Here is an 18,779-nt window from a genome sequence, read left to right on the forward strand (position 1 = left end):
GATACTAGTATTCAGTCCCAACGGTGTGAAGTCTATGTGTCGCCTGACCGTTTTTGTCTTGACTACGTTCGCCAGGTGGTTTTCTTTTAGGTGATTTCACTTAACACCGTCGAAATTTAGACTGTGTTATGTAGCGATGTCACTCATATTTCGATGGTACCCGTTCTTCAAAGATGAGCAAGTAAAGACTTGTTATCGATGTAAAAGATCATAGAATCGACAGCTGAGAGAGGAATTTAACGAATTAGTCGCCATGGCTGATTTAGAAAGCCTAAGCGATGGTGAAGACGGACGTGGATTAGTGTCGCTTAGAGAGCTAACAAGGATAAATTTCCGATCTCTCATAGGTCATACCGATGAGGTGCGTATTGCGGAGTCCATTTCAAAAACCGATCGCTGATCTCCAATTTTTTTGTACATCTTTTATTCTTAGCTATTAGTAACATTTAACTTTTTAACGAGACTCACGAGATTTGTTTAGTGAGTGCTTGCTTGCTTACTTACTTACTTACTTACTTACTTACTTACTTACTTACTTACTTACTTACTTACTTACTTACTTACTTACTTACTTATTTATATTTTAATCCTCGCTGTCTTGCAATCATACAGGGTGCTAAACGAATGTCAATTAAAATTACATTTAACAGGATGTCGTACAGTATACTTAGAAACTTACAACTAGGTCCAATTTTGAAATTAATGTACACACATTATAATGCAAAAATAAATATAATGTAAAAAAAAAGTTAGTTAGGTTGGCAAAAGGTTCTAATGATAGGCAAGGCATATACTTGGAAGGCTTCAGGACTGGTAGCAGTGACGACTGCAGTAGGCAGACTGTTCCATAAAGGAATTGTGCAAGGGAAAAAGGAGTACTTGTAGGCATTGGTGTTGGTGGCTTTGTTTCGGAACTTATGACTTCTGAGGGGGTTCCCCGATGAAAAGTAAAATGCTCTGGCATTAGACAGAGTAAATACTCTGGGGTGAGACAGAGTAAAATAGTAGGTCTGGCCGGTTTTGGCCACTTCAGGCGTCAAAGGGTCATAGAAAATTGTTGGCTACTAATCATCTGGAATCTTAACTCTTCTAAATCTTTTTTTGTATAGGTTAATACTTGTGCCTTTTCTTCTGATTGGTCCAAAATTGTCACAGGTGGTGATGATATGTTGGTCAAATTGTGGGATACCAAGACTGGAAAAGTATTGTTTAGTTTAGATTATCACAAGGGTAAGTGCTGGAGGGTATAAACTGCAGGTTGCAGTTTAGAGTTGCAGGTCACTGTTTCACCATAGCTGAAACAACCCAAAACTTTACAATTGCTAACAATTGCAATTGCTAAGGTTTGGGTTGTTTCAGTTATAGTAAAACAATGACCTGCAACCTGCACTTTACATCCTCCAAGTAAGTGCTTGGTGTGTACTTTACAGAGATGTCTGCATACATGATCAATAAGGATGCATACAACCCCCACTCTCTCTCCTTCATACATATGACAGGCACCCAACTTATATGTGAAAGCAAGGCAGCTCAGCCACTTCATCCAATGCATTGTATTAGAATGTTTGTATTCAACATTTTCGACTGAGTCACCTTTATCCTGAGAAACAACAATTCAGCTTGCATTTTTTTATTTTTTTAATTATAAAAAATAAAAATAAAAATAAATAAATAAAATAATAATAAAAAACAAAAAATAACAATTCAGCTTGCATACCATCACAAAAAGCACAATACACATTGTATCTGTCACTTGTAAACCCAGCTAACATGGTGTGTATTTATAATGCAATGCTCAGTTGCACACGCAATCACTAGTATCGGGTAGAATCATGTGTGTTATGCTAAATTAGTGTCAAAATTAGACTGCGAGCAGTCTCTCTTTTGCTCTTGAATCGTTGAGACGAATGCAAAAGTTGAACTTTTAATGGCTGAAACTGTGGGTCGCAAATACCACAGGCGTTGGTTAGAGCGAAAAGAGAGACTGCAATGGTTTCATATTGCATTTTGTTACCCCGGTGCTCTGGTGGCGGAGTGTTCTCACTGGTCGAACCCAGGAGAGGCATTGACGTCAACTTTGATAAATGTCAATCTCAGAGTTCATGCTACTCCTTGAAGTCGTTCAAAAGCCCTGGAATTTAATGTTGGACTTCAAGGGCTTTTCAAAGCCCTTGAAGAAAAGGATTTTGTAGAAAACTGCTTGAAAACTCCTTGAATTTTTTCTTGGGTGAAAATTGTTGGAATTGCATCATGCTAAGTTAAAGGGACATTTCAAAATTTGAGCCCAAAATTGACTATCAGGGAAAAATTAAAACCAAAAATTAAAATGCCTGTGCGTGCACTTAACTTGCAGGATGTGGTAAGGAATATCAAGGTAGGATTTTTCAGCAAAGAAAACACTGAAACACTATGTATGGCATAGCAATCTTCTCATAAAGACTCCTGGAAAACTCAATTCCTGGTTCTTGAAAACTCCTTGAATACTCCTGGAATTTTATAGGCAAAATGGAGCACGAACCCTGCAATCAACTCTATTTAAATTTGCGGTAATTTGGAGGCCGTTTACGATGAGCATTTAAAACAAGAACAGGAGCCACATTCGCTCTTCTTGAAAAGCAAGATGTTTTGGCCAATCTGTCCTCCTCAGTTATTAACCAAAGTTTGTGAAAACTATTATTGACGCTGTTGTGCTAACCGTGATGATTATTATGTCGTACCGCAAGGATGCTCCAGCAATGCGAATGCGATTATCTCTAAATCATAAAAATAGTATAAACTGATTTACAAGTACTATTTTCCGATTTTATATCACTAAGATTTTTACCTATTTTACGAGTAACGCATCCGATTCTACCTATTTTACGACTGAAGTGTTCGATTTGCTTTAGATTTTCATTCTCCAATTCTACGATTTCACCTAACACGCTTTTGAAATTATTATTTTTAAATGATTCTTCTGATTCAAAGATTGCCAAAATAATCAAGCAACAGTTGGCTTTGCCCATGTTTGTCCACCAGAAATTAAGGATTAAATATCAAGCATGCATTTGTTGCTTCCATCATCATCATGCGATAGTCTTGAAGATTTTTGATTTCGAGTTAACTGTGACGCGTGTGGCGAATTACATTTGCTTGAATCTTCCTTCGGGGACATTGCTTTCTTTGTCCTGGGATCATCTGTTGCTCTTTTGCACAAGGACAAAGCGAGTAACTTTGAAATGTAGGAAATCCAAGTTTCTCCAAAATAAAGTTACGGCAAAGCCTTTCTTCTCCCTTCCGACATACTCACATACGATGTCTTCGGTTGTTGGGCTTCTGAAGGCTCACCGGCGCTGCCTTTGGATGGAAAATTGCCATAAATTACTTTGGAGGAACTCTCAGTACGTAAACGGAAAAAATCCGACATGGCCAGCTTTTTATTTGTTACTGGTTTTGTTTGGCGTGGAATCATCTCGCATCACCTTACCGTGTAGCATGATATTTTTGCAGAATTTTAATTTATTTTGCGGATTAAACCGCAAAAATTAAACCCCACAAAATAAAAGTGCTACACGGTATTCAAGTTTTGTTGGCGAACGAACATTACATATAAATTGTCGGCAAAAAACGCGCATTGATTCCCGGGAGAACATTTTCCAAATGGGCATGGCAGGCAGGATGATGAGAGCTGTCAATCTGTCACTGGGGTTCCAAAATGCAATATGAAACCATTGCAGGCTCTCTTTTCACTCCAACAAACTCACACAGTATTTGTATTAAGTGTTCGTTCATTTCAACGATTTAGAGCAAAAGAGAGACTGCTATGTCAAAATAAGACTTGTACCTTTGCTTCATTCAGCTTTAAAGTCAGCAGAGTGAAGTGGGAAAACCAACATAAAGTCCTCGAAAGGCTTCTCAATACGTGACAGCCCCGCTTAATACTTTTCTAAAATAAGATACCCCCCCCCCCCCCCTTTCATGTGCTAATAAATGAAGGCTCCCTTATAATTTGCTTCTAACCTGAAACCTAGGTAAAATATCCCAGGGGTTTTGCAAATGTTGATGACTGCACCAAATGTATGAAAGGAATGCCCAGGAGTCTGTTCACCATAAATTTTGTCACCTTCCTTACTTACTGTTTTGACTCATTTGACTCATTTTGGGCTAGTACAAAAATTACAGTATATCACAACGAATTTGTACGACTTTTTGTACAGGTGCTGTGAAGTCTGTATGCTTTTCATCAGATGGGACACTATTTGCCTCAGCTTCTTATGACCACACTGTCAGAGTCATGAGCACCACTACTGGAAAGCAGATGTTCAGTCTCGAAGGTATGGTTGGGGTTCCAGATTTATAATCAATGATCTGATGTTATAAGTTACATAGTGCCACTGCAAGTGCAGCATCACAAAATACTAGCTGGGTCTTCATTGCCAGAGGTTGCCAATGTACATGTGTTAATGTTATTAACCCATTGAGCAAGACAATCTTACTTGTCAACTGGGGGCGTCCTAGGGCGTTTGAGGTGTCAGTGGGTTGTTTTTAATAATTTTGTTAACTTTGTGTTGTGCAATCATAATATCTGCTCAAGATGGGACAAGATAGCCATCTACAAGGATGAAAGAACTAAACACAACTTGTGCCATATTCAGCAACGTTTGAGTATCAGTACACATTGTCACAGTACTTTTGAAAAATCCTCTGGCATTATTAGCCAGCATAGCAGGCATTTTTTTGGATTAACGCTCACTGAAGTGTGAAAGTGGTTTTTTGACCAACTTTCATTGAAAGGCTGTCGTATTGGAAGTGCAGCAAGGAAAAAATTGGGACTGGTGGACGATGGGCTAGGTATGAACAGGGAAGAAAACTTTCTCCCTCCCATCCTCCTCCCCCGTCTAATTTTTCAATCCCATTCGAGGCATTGCGGCCCAGTGGTTAGGGCGCTTTCCTTGAGATCCAGGGATCCCAGGTTCAAGACACGTTCCACTGGTTGAATTTGATCCTGGTAGTCCCTGGTTCAAATTCTCAGCAGCACTTGTAAATAGCCAACTTGCTTACCTCTGGAAAGTTGGGATTCTTAACAGTTGTTGTTGATTGTTCTGTCATGATTGTGCTCATTAGTACTAAAGCGCGAAATCTGAAGCTGGATCCACACAAAAAGAAAGATTCGGCACGATGCGTTGAGCGAAGAAGACGCCGAAGTTGTCTATGACTACTGGAATATTGTTGCTAGCCGTCCAACAGGCGACAAAAAAGACACGCTGAAAAAGCGAGTTGGCAAAAAGGAATACCTGCACCACGCCCGCCATGTGCTTTAGAAGACACAGACTGAGGCATATTTAGAATTTTGCAACTTGCATCCAGAGATAGAAATCAAACCGAGAAAGTTCGAAAATCTCAAGCCCTTTTATGTGAAGCAGGCCAGAGAGCGAGATCGGAAGTCATGCTTGTGTCGTAGGCATGTCGAAACAAAAATCGTTTTCACGGACTGCATGAAGTGTAGGAAGTTTTTGGTAGCAGATAACAACCAGTCGCCACCAATTCCCAAAACACTGAACGAGGCAGTTGAGATGACTCTATAGGCAAACGAAGAAGGAAGAGACTACCACAATCTGAAATGTATTGAAAGGATATGTGAAAATTGTGGTGTTGACAAATTCCCTATTTTACCCGAGGAGTCCAGTGATAATAGCCTAGTTAAGTGGTCACGCTACGAGTATGTCCCTACGGGGAAGTATCTAGCAGACGGCACAGAGAAGAAGATAACACTTGTGCAGAAGGAGACACTACTGTCACATCTGTTCGAGTATTTTACTTATCTTCTTGCTGGATATCCAAGTCATATCTTCATGGAAAGGTGACAAAGGGATCAGCTAGGTAGTCTGGTAAATAATTTGCCAAAGGGACACGTGGTATGCATCTGTGATTACTCTGAGGGTTACACCTGCCGAAAGCAAGAGGAGACACAAAGTGAGTACTCTGACATCAAGAAAGTCTCTCTTCGTGTTTCTATTTTGTACTGCCATGCTGTAGAGGCTGTGGATGGTGTCTGCAGCAGTGAGGAGGAGCCCAATACAATCAAGGAACACGTATTTGTCATCTCAGATGATCCCATACAAGACCATGACAGTGTTCACAAAGTACAGGAGCTGATTCATGGCTACCTTCAGAAGGATCTAGGCTATCAGGTGGAGAAGCTTCATGAGTTCACTGATGGCTGTGCTGCACAGTACAAGTCAAGAAACTGTGTAGGCGATTTATCATGTTCTCTTATGGATTTTGGCTACCACACACAGCGCTCCTACTTTGAAACCTCGCATGCCAAGGGATAACAAGATGCAGCTGGATCTCACAGAGGGTGAGCCAGGCTGTTTCACAACGAAAGGCCAGAATCACAAATGCAGAGAGTATGTACAAGTATCTTGTGGAGAATTTCACCCTTCTAGTGGCATCCAGCTTTGACTCACGAACAAAAGCAGTGGAACTCAAACGACGGGTCTTTTTTTTTGTCTCTAGTCAGGGAGAAGGGGCTGCAGATAGAAACAGACCTGGAAGGCAATTCAAGTCAGTCTCAGGAATCACAAAATGGCACTGTGTTAAGAGTTTACCACAACAAGAGAAGGTCTTAACCAGACATCGCTCTTGTTACTGCACTGATTGTATACTAGATGATGAGGATCGATGCAAGAACAAGGAGTGGGTTGATGACTGGAAGGAAGTAGAAATCAAAAGGGGAAACTTCCCCAGCCACCACCAGGCAGTCCACAGCCACATCAGCTCTGGATAATGATACCACGTCACATATGGCTGATCTTGCAGCCAAAGGTAGCACTGTGGCCATAGCAGCTTTTGAGGATCCTGCCTATGATTTCTACCTCCTAAAAGTCGCTTCCAATGGCGTGGAAGAGCTAGAGGAGCCAATGACTGATGACTATTCCTGTCAATACCCTAATGGCAGTGCTGTTCTCAAAGGTCACTTCTTTTTAAGGGAAAATCTTCAAGATAGGACCTGCACTCTTGTACTTTATGCTGGGACAGTACGTGCTATATGTACAGATCTTTCTGTGAAGAAAAAAAAATCGAAATAAGCCAATCTACAAGCTGTCTATGCAGCAACATGAAAATGTAAATGTAAATCTTGTATATATTTGTTCATCATGGCAAAAGAAAAATCAAGGATTTTGTTAAAACCTGTAAATTTCTGTATCTGGCCACGCCCACAAGGTATCATGGGTAATTAAAAATTGAATTTTATCGCTTCTCAAATTGCAATTAATTAAAAAGATGAAATGATATTGCCATCTAAGACTAAAATGCATTGAATAAAACAATAAAGACAAATTTCCTGATGATTTTTTTTTACCCTTTGTTACACAAATAGGAGGGGTGATTGTGCTACTCATCTTTGCTCGTGCCAGGTTCCTTAGGGGAAGTGTCGGTATCTTTTTTTCCTTCAGTGGGAAACAAATTTGGTCATATTATAAGGCCCAAATTGAAATGGCACCTCAATTATGTTGACAGTCTTGATTTGTCTTAAGAAACTACAATATTTTTTTGATTACTGTCATTCTGGTTTTCGCACACAAACCAGAATTAAAACCAGGTACATTTTTTTTCAAGAATTGAAAGAAAAGACACAATTAAAAACAACTGAAAGAGCTGATGATCCACGAAGTAGAGTGTACAAAATATTAGCAATTATGAGAATAATGGTCACAAAGTATAAGCAGTTACTTGTATCTTTGCGTTCGATGATCAAACATGACGGCTTTCTTGTTGTTCTTCTTTGCACTTCATCGTCAAATTCCTGCTCACAATTACCAGTACCTAAATTGTTCTTGGCAAAGTTTTCTGCCAAGTTTGGGGTAGACTTTCATATACCCGACAAAAATGGGGAAGGACAAAAGAACCATTGTTATTCTGATTGGGCCTTGGTAATTTCGCTTTGTTGTTTTGTTTTGTGGACATTAATTATTTCAGATCCGGTATAGGGAAAATATCACTGACACCACCTAGTCATTAATGTGCCAACCAGAGCCTCATTGGTTGTTGAAACAAAGGGTCTTTTGTTCCTGTGGTTGGCACATTTGAATAACAAAAGCAATGCTTGTAAACAGATATTCTTCCCCATATGAAAGACCAGCCCAACTTTGTCAATGCATTTACGTCATTTGTGCTCAAAAATTGCTCAACTATTAAGTTGTAACAAATAATTATTGCTGCATGTAAAGTGGAGTGGAGCCGGAGATAATTTTCAGAACGCTTGTCAGTACACTTACAACAGCATTCTCGTCACCAGAGCCTCCGGAACAAAACGTTTGTGCCTGCGCAAATACGACGGAAGTGAGCTTTGCGTACCAAAGGGAAAAAACAGCTGCAGATTAAAGCTCATGTGGCCTATGGCCTGGGCGCGAGAGGCTGTAGGCAAGAGGATAAAGATACTGAGAAAATCAATTAATGGACTTCTTAAAATCCCATTCTCTATTTTCGAATTCCCCATACTACACTTTGTTTGCCCCCCAAATTTTGCATAAACCATCGTTTTCAAATGCTCTTGGGAATATGCAGTGTCCCCAAGAGCATTTGAAAACAATAGTTTATGCTAAATTTGGGGGGCAAACAAATTGTATTATGGGGAATTCGAAAATAGAGAATTCCTCAGGCATTCAGCATGGCATACTACACTTAATAAGTTTTAGGAATCAGTTTTAAAAAAATTGGCTGCAATTTTGCGGAAAAAGGCGAACACCAGCGCAAACATCACTTACGTCTAGGGCCATTTTCCCACTTGTTATGGAATATGTGATTGATAAAAGCACTTTAACCCAGGCCATTATAAATTTTCACTATTTTAGGACACACTCACAGTGTGGAGACATGTTGCTTTTCGCCAGATTCTCAATGCTTGTGTTCTGGATCTTGGGATACCTCTGCAATTGTTTGGAGTTTAAAGGTATTCCTTTAAAACTTTACCAAAGCAATCTCCATTTAGCATCAATCCAGCACTGTGCAAGGTAGTACTAAAATTGCCATTACCTAGTAATTAAATCTAATTCTAAATGTCAGCTTATTTTTTCACTGTTCACGGATGATGTTCAAAGCTTTTGCAGTTCTTTGTGTCCTCAACTGCTGAAGAATACTAAGAACATTGTTTTGATAATATTATAAAACAACGAATTGATAATATTGTGGACATCCCTAAAACTTTGTGTTCTTGCTTTTCCCTCTGTTAATATCCAGACAGGTACTGCCACACATGTTTTGGAAGGTCATAAAAACGTTGTGCAGTCCTGTGCTTTCTCTGTTGATGGTTCAACTGTGGTGAGTATGTAGACATCATGGACATGTCTTCATGAAATAAGTCAGGAAGTCCTCAAGGGGTACTCAAATTTCTGTCTGGCATGGACAGATAATTTTGTCCTAAAATAGGCAAAACTCATCATAGGATGATTCAGGTGGACTTTTATAGTCAGTAAACAGAATTTTGCACTGTAAGCTATCCTTAGTGCCGCATTAACCTTTTTCCCTGACCTTACATACTTTATATCAACTCAAGACTTGCTCATTTGCGGTCATCCCGGCCACAATGGGTGACTTCTCACAAGGAAAGCCACTTATGGAGCTTTCAAGTGCCTATCATAAACCCATTCCCTTTCATTGCTCGGTCGTGGATAAAAGTATATCCAGTTTTTCAGTCTTTCAATCCAAAGGTTCAGTCTTCCAATCCAAAGGTTCTAAAAACAACACAATGTATTTGGGACGATTTCGGAGAATAAATAAAGTGAAAACTGTGTTGAGGTGATAGCCACTTTAAGTTTCCTACAACATGTGGATCCTTGTTGTATTTGCTATTATCCTTGTTGGTCACTTGTCCTTCATTTTTTAACAATAATATTGCTTTTCATCATCTATTTCTGTAGGTTTATGTTATCACCACTTGCTATCATTGATTTACATGTATTCTCTACCATTACCAGGCAACAGGATCTTGGGATTGCTCAGTTCGTCTGTGGCCTCTAGAAAAAGGAGAAATGGCTGTCAAACACTTGAAAGGACACAAGAGTAACATTCACGCTGTGACATTCTCATCCACCGCATTACTGGTCAGTGCTGTTGGCCCGTTGCATATGTATTTTGCGGGACAACTTGTGGTTCTGTAGTTTTGTTCCAGAAAATAAAAAAACTCCAGTCACCCTTAGAATTTAAGGAAGCTCATACCAGTTTCAAAACTTTCAAGAAACTGTTCTATTAGAAGAGTTTTACGATGCAGCTATGTTATGGTTTCATGAAACAGCAGTTGTTGTTTAACAAAATATGCTTAATGGTGTGAAGTAAGAGGGTAATGTGGCTCTGAATCTTCTCTAGATAACTTTTTTAAATTTCATAAGGAGTCTAGTCTTGGCTTACTGATCATTGTCCAGCAATAAAAAAATGGGGGTCACCGAGTTCGTTTTTGAAATATACAGGGCTTTCCTGTTGCCACAATTATAATGAATGCATCTTTTTAAGTAAAAAGTTGGCGTTTCATATGGTACCACAACATTCCGGGGAAGATCCAGGAATTGTGAATGTGGGTGGGGGATTTGTACACTTTAGTAATTTTCAACGCCATCGTTTTGTTAGGCGGTTACCGCTTGAGTGAACTCTTAAGGGGGTGCGGGGTCATCCCCACCCCTTCTCCCCCGAAATTTCTTTACGATCTTTCCCTCTAAAACGCCATTTCCAGCATTGTGAAGGCATGAAATAGAATCTGGACTTTACCTTGTGTCTCAGCCAGAAAAGCAAAATAATACGGTACCTCGACAATCAAAAAATGTAGCCTGAAAGAAAGAATGTTGCCGTCGCCGTTGTCATTGCATAAGTTTCCTATTTTCCTGTACAGTAGTCGGGAAATGTAAATTATCCTTTAATAACTTGGCAAGCCGTCAATTGGTGGTAGTGGAACAACTACGTAAAAAACAATTGTATTATATTTTATGAAGAATCAAAGATAATAATAATATTAATAATAATAATAATAATAACAACAACAACAACAATAACAATAAATGGGCACTGGGGTAGAACAGCTTGGTGCCTTAGCCTACCACGGGAATATGGACGCTCTCGCCCACCAGAGTCTTGGGTGGCACCTTTGGCAAGTGCCAACAACCCAAAAAGCCACCCGTGTTAGGGTTACAACAACCTCATTTGATGAGAGAATGCCTCAAATATTGAATTTCACACTAAGGACGTCAACGGGACAGGCGCTTGTAGAGAAGGCGTTGCGTCCGGCAGGTGTCCTGTGGATCAACAGCGCAGGCCCAGTTGTCATCCTGCTACTGCTGAAAAACAACAGAAGAGATTAGGCTGGTCAAAGGAGGATAACAAGCGGTTGTTTGAATGTTACATCAGGAGTGAACCAGAGAGGCGAGGGTACAGAAAAAGATTGCTAGACCTGTGGAAAGCCCGTAACATCAACAACGAACTAACAGAAGTCACCGCGCAGATGTTGGCTGATCAAGTACGCCAGATTAAGAACAAGAAGTGGCTAGAGACTGCGGAGCAAGAGGAAATAGCCATACGAGTAAGACATGAACATCAGGAGATTGAAACTACAGAGCTCCATGCCACAGATTAACGAGACTATGAACATCAGGAGACTGAAACTATGGAGCTTCTTACCACAGATACACCAGACCATGCAACAACATCTGATACCCAAGAAGAACACCAACGTGAAGAGGAACCCAGAGCTTTCACTGCTCAAGAATTACAAGAAGAGATCAGCCCAGATCTGGAAGCCCTTTGCGACAAGTCATGCGAAAGAACGAAGCTGAAATTAGAAGTAGGAAAATCAATTAAGCCGTCAAAAGGATTCAGACGCACAACATCACTGAACTGAATTCTTTAATGTATGTAGCTGCATATGTTACTACAGAAAGAATGGGAATGATAAAAGGGAGGAAAGGGAGAAGAACTGAAGAGCCATTCTGGAAGAGAAGGATTAAGGGGAATATCGAAACCTGGCGAAAAGATCTGAGCAAGATTGAGGAAGTCCGAAGAGGAAAAATGAGACTGAAACAAAGAGAGAGGGAAAGGTTGAACATCTTGAGGAAAGGGACACTTTTTATGTGTTAGGCATGTTGAAACAGAAGATCAAGGCAGGTGGAGTTAAGATCAAAAGATACGACGAGAGATGTCTACAGTTCAAACAGAACCACCTGTTTAGAACCAAGCAGAAGCTGTTCTACAAAACACTAGATGGAAAGGAACGAGGAGAAACGGTGTTACCTAATCCCACAGAAGCAACTTCCTTCTGGAGCAAGATCTGGTCGGAGGAAGTCGGTCACAATGAGGGAGCATCTTGGCTAGAGGATGTAGAGGTGGAGTTCAGTACAACAGAGGTGCAAGAAGATATCAGCATCACTGTGGAGGATATTAGAAATGGAGTGAGCAAGATGGCAAACTGGAAGGCAGCAGGCCCTGATCTTATTCAGGGGTTCTGGTTTAAGAAACTGACAGGATTGCACTCTAGATTGCAATACTGCTTGCAAGACTGCATATGTCAAGGGAATGTACCAGAGTGGATGTTCAGGGAAGAACAGTTTTGATACAAAAGGATACAGCGAAGGGTGCCCGGGCCAGCAACTACCGCCCTATTGCCTGCCTACCCATGATGTGGAAGCTCTTGACAGGAGTTATGGGAGAGACGTTATACCACCACTTGGAAAGGAATGGACTGCTAACAGATGGACAGAAGGGGTGCAGGAAGGGATCCCGAGGAACTAAAGATCAATTGCTTGTAGACAAGGCAATCCTGAAGAACTGCCGGAGAAGGTTGACAAACTTGTCAATGGCGTGGATAGACTACAAGAAGGCATATGATATGGTGCCGCATTCATGGATCCTCAAATGCCTGGAGATGGTTGGGGCTGCCAAGAATATGATCTCTATAATCAGCGACAGCATGGTGACCTGGAAGACAGTATTGACATCCGGAAAAATGGCTCTCGGGCAGGTGGACATTAGGAGAGGAATTTTTCAAGGTGACTCCTTGTCACCACTACTGTTTGTAGTGATCATGTTACCCTTGACCCTAGTAGTACGAAAAATGAGAGCTGGATACAAACTGGCAAAGGACATCAAGCAAATTAACCACCTGCTATTCATGGATGATCTGAAGCTGTACGGAACTAGCAAAGATTAACTAGACTCACTTGTTCAAGTAGTAAGGATCTTCTCGCAAGACATTAAGATGTCGTTTGGGCTAAACAAGTGTGCAGTCCTGGAAATGAGAAGGGGAAGACAAGTTGGCAGTAGCGGAATAGAAAAAACCCGACGACCAGCATCTCGGGGAAATAGAGAAGGAAGGCTACAAGTACCTTGGCATCTTACAGTTGTACCAGACTCTCAATACCAAGATGAAAGGCAAAATAACATCGGAGTATATCAGAAGAGTCAAGAAGTTGTGTAGATCAAAACTCAACGGAGGAAATTTGATCGATGGCATCAATACCTGGGCTGTAGGTGTAGTACACTACAGTGCGGGGATTGTGGACTGGACAATGGACGAGGTAGCCAACATGGATAGAAGAACTAGGAAGATCTTGGCAATGAATGGCTGTCTGCACACCAGGAGTAATGTTGCGAGGCTGTACCTACCGAGAAAGGAAGGTGGAAGAGGACTGATCGGGAGTCTTGGAGATGGCACAGGAATGGATTCTTAAAAAAGGAAACAGAAGGTTTGATTCTTGCTGCTCGGGAATAAGCTTTAAGAACAAACTCGATCAAGTACAGCATAGATAAGACCTCAGAGACACCACTGTGTAGATTGTGTGGAGATGCCACTGAAACAGTACGACACATTGTCAGTGGATGCAAGAAGCTTGCCCAGAGAGAGTATAGAAAGCGCCACGACAAGGTGGCCCTGCGGGTACACTGGGAGATGTGCAGGAAGTATGGGATAGAGTGTAATGACAAGTGGTATGACCATCAACCCTTGCCAACCGCAGAAAATGGAGAAGTGAGGATTACCTGGGACATGACTATCTACACAGACAAAGTGCTGAAACATAATCGGCCAGATATTACGCTAGTGCATAAAGACACACAGAACTGGACACGTATTGACATAGCTGTGCCAGCGGACCAGAACATCATCAGAACTGAAGAGGAGAAGGTTGAAAAGTACCAGGAACTAGCATTTGAAATCAGAAGGATTCATGGAGCCTCGAAAGTCACAATAATACCTATCGTGATTGGTGCTCTTGGAAGCATATCAAAAGGTGCAAAGACCTGGTTTGGCAAGCTAGATGAACCTGTCTACTTGGAAGTGTACAAGTATCGCCCATCCTTGGAACTGCTCACCTGTTGCGGGGAGTTGCTGAGACACAATAAACATTACCCAGTAGAACACCCGACAACTGGAGAGAAGCGAATCGAATAACAATAATAATAAGAAGAGATGCTGCTCAAAGGGGAAGGAAGGGGGGGGGGGGGGGTGCAACGCCCTCAACCCCTGCCCTGGATCCGCCTATGACATTGCCGTTATGTGAAAAAAAAAGAGCTGTAGCGTCAATCCTTTTAATAGGACAGTCTCTTGAAAGTGTTGAAACTGGTTCCAGCCACCTCAAGATGAATGGAAAACATCCTATTCAAAAAACCCTGCCGAACGAGAACAATTCAACTTAAAATTTTCTGACGTTTTGGCGTTATCGCCTTCCGCAAAAATTGCGATGCTGCGAAAATTTGTTTTTAAGGAAACTCCAGTAAGCAGGATTTGATTTCACTTCCTGTAAATTACAATTTGATTTTAAGAAACACCCAGGAATTTCAGGCGACATCATTTCGTAGTTGTCGTACAACGTGGTGAGCAAAAAGATGTGAACGAGAGGAACAATCTGTCAGAATATTTTGGTACAGGGTGGCCTTTTCAAGGAAAAGAAAGACTTCGAACGCAAGAACAACGTTTAAGTGATTCAGTAAACTTGTAAATCTCAGTTCACGGTAGCAATGATGGTTTTTATGATTTTAGGCATCGGCATCGTGGGATGCCACTGTTCGCATCTGGGACAGCCAATCAGGGGAGTTGCTGCATGTGCTGGAAGGACACACTGGCTGGGTTCAGGTACACAGGACATTGCTTTGCCGTCTCTTACCGACGAAAGAGGAATAACTAAACTTTCCCTAATCAACGTTTCGACCAAACCCTCATGTCGCCATCCGAGATTAAGTCAGTGACGTGACAAATCCCGTCACGTGACAGGTGGCCAAGAGTCTTCCTGTATTTGATTCTCTCCTTGCTACTACTAACTACTGGATGTCCATGGGTTTACATTCTCACGTTTTTGCTCTTTCTTTGCAAGTGTCACTCGAAACCGCTTCATGCCCAAGGGCTCAGGTCTAGGATGCCTCATAAATTCAATAAAAACGCAGTGTTATGTAATATAACGTTACGCTGCTAAGGGACTTCACCTACGGCATCTACCTTCCAAGCGTTGTGACATCCTTAAGTTATCCAGGGGGAAATCGGATTCAATTTCTCGGCCTTCTTTACCCCCCCCCCCCCACCCAAAAAAATATATATATATCGGCGTTTGTCTGTAAACGAACTGTTAACTTTCATTCCTTATTTTCCTGGCAGGCCTGTTCATTTTCCGCTGATGGAAAATTGCTTGCTTCTGCGTCAGATGATCAAACGGTACGTCTACTGTACGTCGTTCGTCTTATTTTGTCCGTTTTCCTTTGCTCATCGTGTCAAACACCATTCCTCTTTTGTTCCTTTCATTTTTTTTTTTTGCGTACTGCAGTCAGTATCTTAAAGTATCCTTCGCGATGTCCTTTTCACACAGGTTCGTCTGTGGCACACAGAAACCGGAAAATGCATCAAGGAACTCGAGGTAGAGTCGTCTTTTTTTACCTGGACCAGTGATTTATGCTGGTATTTTTTGTTACTGGTAGATTTTTTTTTTACATCGTCAAGCCGTTAAGTCGATTCCCATACCAACAAAGCTTCACAGATTGGAAGCCAAGGTAGCTTGAGTAACTGCAAGCTGTGTTGTGAACCCACAAATGGACTTACACAAGTGAAATTAAAACATCAAAGACCAAAATCAGTGGAAATCGAACCGACTCTCACCAGAGACTTCGTTCTTTTCTTTTGTGGGGCCTATTCAGTGAGCTAGCACTCTGGCCCCACAGTTCTTCAAAGATAACTTTAACCAGTGGATAAATCGCTATGCAGAAAATAAAATATACGCCATGTTAAACGTTGGCCAAGGTTTTCGTGCACGCCTTTACTCGGATATTCTTAGAGTGTGCATATTCACAGTCGCGTGAGCAAATACTGGAATTTTTGTACACATTGAAACTATCGGATAGTGACTTATCCTCCGGATAAAGTTATCCGGCCTTCGAATAACTGAGGCCAGATGGATTGGAGGATCTTTTTGAACATTGTTTGCCTTGTGTAGTCAACCCTTTGTTTAAGTAAAACATGGAGGACTGCTTGGTTGAAAGAGAATGACTGCTCAAATTAGTTTTGATTCGGTTGTGAAGAACTGGACAAAACAACAAACGAATAACTGTGACCTGAGAGCCTTTCCAGTCTTCACGAAAGTTAGCAGTAGAGACACAAACGGGCCGCAAACACATATTACTGAGGAAGCAATGACGCAAGCGACGAAAAGTGAGCGCGAAAGTTTCTGCCGGAAGCACCACAAGATAATAACCAAATAACCAAGATGGTCTTTTGTCTGCGTTCCCCCCCCCCCCCCCCCCCCCCCCTTCGGGATCAACCCCTCACGTTTGCAGCTAGTATGCGCACGCTCATAGTTTTTTTTTTCTTGTTTATCACTAACAGTGCGATACGGACGAGATTCACACTTGTTGCTTTACATCTAATGGATCAGTATTCGCCTCAGGACCAGCAGAAGCACAGACTAATATTTTTATTTACTAAGAAACGACGACGCCTTAAAATACACAACGCAAAGCAAAGAGATTAACAGTGTATAATAGGTAAAAAGAGGTCTGAACAGAATATGTCAAGCAATCATTGGACAAATCTTATTGCTTTAGTTATGACTTACTTTAATTTGCTTAATTTTTCGTACTGTCTGGGCTTTGTAAAGAACGAATTAACTTCCAGTTTGACATTTGACCCAGGCCCGCGCGGTCGTTATAGTTGAGTTAAGGGCGCGCGAAAATATACTGTGCTCGTGTCCGATGTACTTAACGATCGGTAGGATTGTGCTGTATTCAGTCAATTTGATTTCACGATCTCATACTTATTGTAAATACGTTTCATCTCTGTTATAGGTACCACCGTTTGTTACAATTCAGTTCTGCGTAAATTAATTAAAATCAAACGATGTTTTAAGTTCTCAAATATACTGCGCGTCGCCATAGACTTAATCAACCAATTCACTTACTAGCGCATTGTTTGATCCGGGAAGGAAACGCGCTATGATGGTCCAGAGTACCGTCCTTCCCTAGGAAGAGATATGTTGTCATCATTTCTGACGCGGACTATATCATGACGTACAAACAACCTTCGGAGGCAAACCAAAAAGCTAAATTCGGTGTTTTGTATTTCGTAAACCAGGTCATTATATTACAGTCTGTTGAATGAGAGAAACGTTTATTTGAAGTGCGGTTTTATACGAAAGATAGAAGTGATTCTCGCACTTAACTGGACTATTTAAGGAGACATCTGAAAAACTCCGGTGGCTCCACGAGGAAGGAGGCAGGTCAGCTGATTTTTGTTTAGAGCAGTTAACGTGTGGAACAATCTGCACGAAGGCGTTAGGTGCATTGGCTCTTTTTCTAGGTTCAAAAGTTGTTAAATTTCAGTGAAATTTAATTTGCCGAAGCCAAGAAGGTGTTACTTAACAGCATATTGACTAGAAACAAACCTAATTTGCATTCACTTTCAACACACATTTATATACGCGACTACAAAACTAGTTTCGTTCACAAGACCTCGTCAGTTGCAGTTGGTCATCATATTTAGCATATTAAGCTACCTCATGTAACAATGCATGAAAACACGTAATGAAGTAATAAAACAAAACACATGATACATAGTTAACACTTAGCAATTGTTACATGAAATCGTGTCTGTAGCTTAAATCTAGGAGTATCTGTTCTTTATCCCTTTATCCTATAACAACAGTCCTTGGAATGCGGGCATATTTCCATTCACTTTTGGAGTTGATTAATAACCAGCTGACGAGGTCTTGTGGACGAAACTAGATATAAATGCGTGTTGAAAGTGCATGCAAATTAGGTTTGTTTCTAGTCGGTCAATATGCTGGTAAAGTTGTTAAAAGAATCTTTTTAAGGGGAATTAATATACTTGTCTTTACTTATTAGGGATATTTCACATTACTATAATTTTTATTCCGAAAGCTTTTGAATAATTTAATTTTATATGCTGTAATTAAATTCTGAAAAGCCCTATGGGAGAATTTAATAAAGTTTATAGTTTAGAGTGCTCCTTCGTAAGAATCGCACCTACGACCTTCAGATTAAGGGTGCTTACCATTTAGCCAAAAAATCCGTTTGCCATTCTGGGAATGATCGTTGTTATATAGCTGAGTTTTTTTCCCCCAGCAGCGCGCGCTCTTATTGGTTACTTCGAGGTCACGTGACATCTAACAATAAAACTGTTTCCCGCCAAAAGTCTCTGAGCTGGTAACAGTACAAAATCTATGACGTCAGAGGGTAACAATGCACTGTTACCCGCGATTGTTAACCGACGACCGCCGTTGCTGTTGCCTTTGCACGTTTTTCTTTTTGTGCTATATAACAAA

General features: G+C 40.9%; 1 protein-coding gene and 1 pseudogene across 1 annotated transcript; both read left to right on the forward strand.

Moving 5' to 3' along the window:
• The first annotated feature begins 46 nt into the window (after positions 1–46).
• On the forward strand, positions 47–18,460 carry LOC138022629 (WD repeat-containing protein 38-like). Its single transcript, XM_068869670.1, has 10 exons — positions 47–361; positions 1,110–1,230; positions 4,197–4,313; positions 8,838–8,935; positions 9,223–9,303; positions 9,960–10,085; positions 14,999–15,091; positions 15,608–15,664; positions 15,816–15,863; positions 16,826–18,460. Exons 1-10 carry the CDS (start codon positions 254–256, stop codon positions 16,922–16,924), a joined length of 948 nt encoding a protein of 315 aa, XP_068725771.1. The 5' UTR covers positions 47–253; the 3' UTR covers positions 16,925–18,460.
• On the forward strand, positions 4,600–7,212 carry LOC138020455 (uncharacterized; annotated as a pseudogene).
• Positions 18,461–18,779: the final 319 nt, after the last annotated feature.

Source organism: Montipora capricornis, chromosome 2, assembly GCF_036669925.1.
Source record: "Montipora capricornis isolate CH-2021 chromosome 2, ASM3666992v2, whole genome shotgun sequence".
Classification (NCBI taxonomy): Eukaryota; Metazoa; Cnidaria; class Anthozoa; order Scleractinia; family Acroporidae; genus Montipora; species Montipora capricornis.

Coding starts and splice junctions, on each gene's coding strand:
- LOC138022629 (XM_068869670.1), top strand. CDS start 254: ATGGCTGATTTAGAAAGCCTAAGCGATGGTGAAGACGGACGTGGATTA. Junction 15,665..15,815: donor CTGCGTCAGATGATCAAACG/GTACGTCTACTG, acceptor CTTTTCACACAG/GTTCGTCTGTGGCACACAGA. Junction 15,864..16,825: donor AATGCATCAAGGAACTCGAG/GTAGAGTCGTCT, acceptor TATCACTAACAG/TGCGATACGGACGAGATTCA.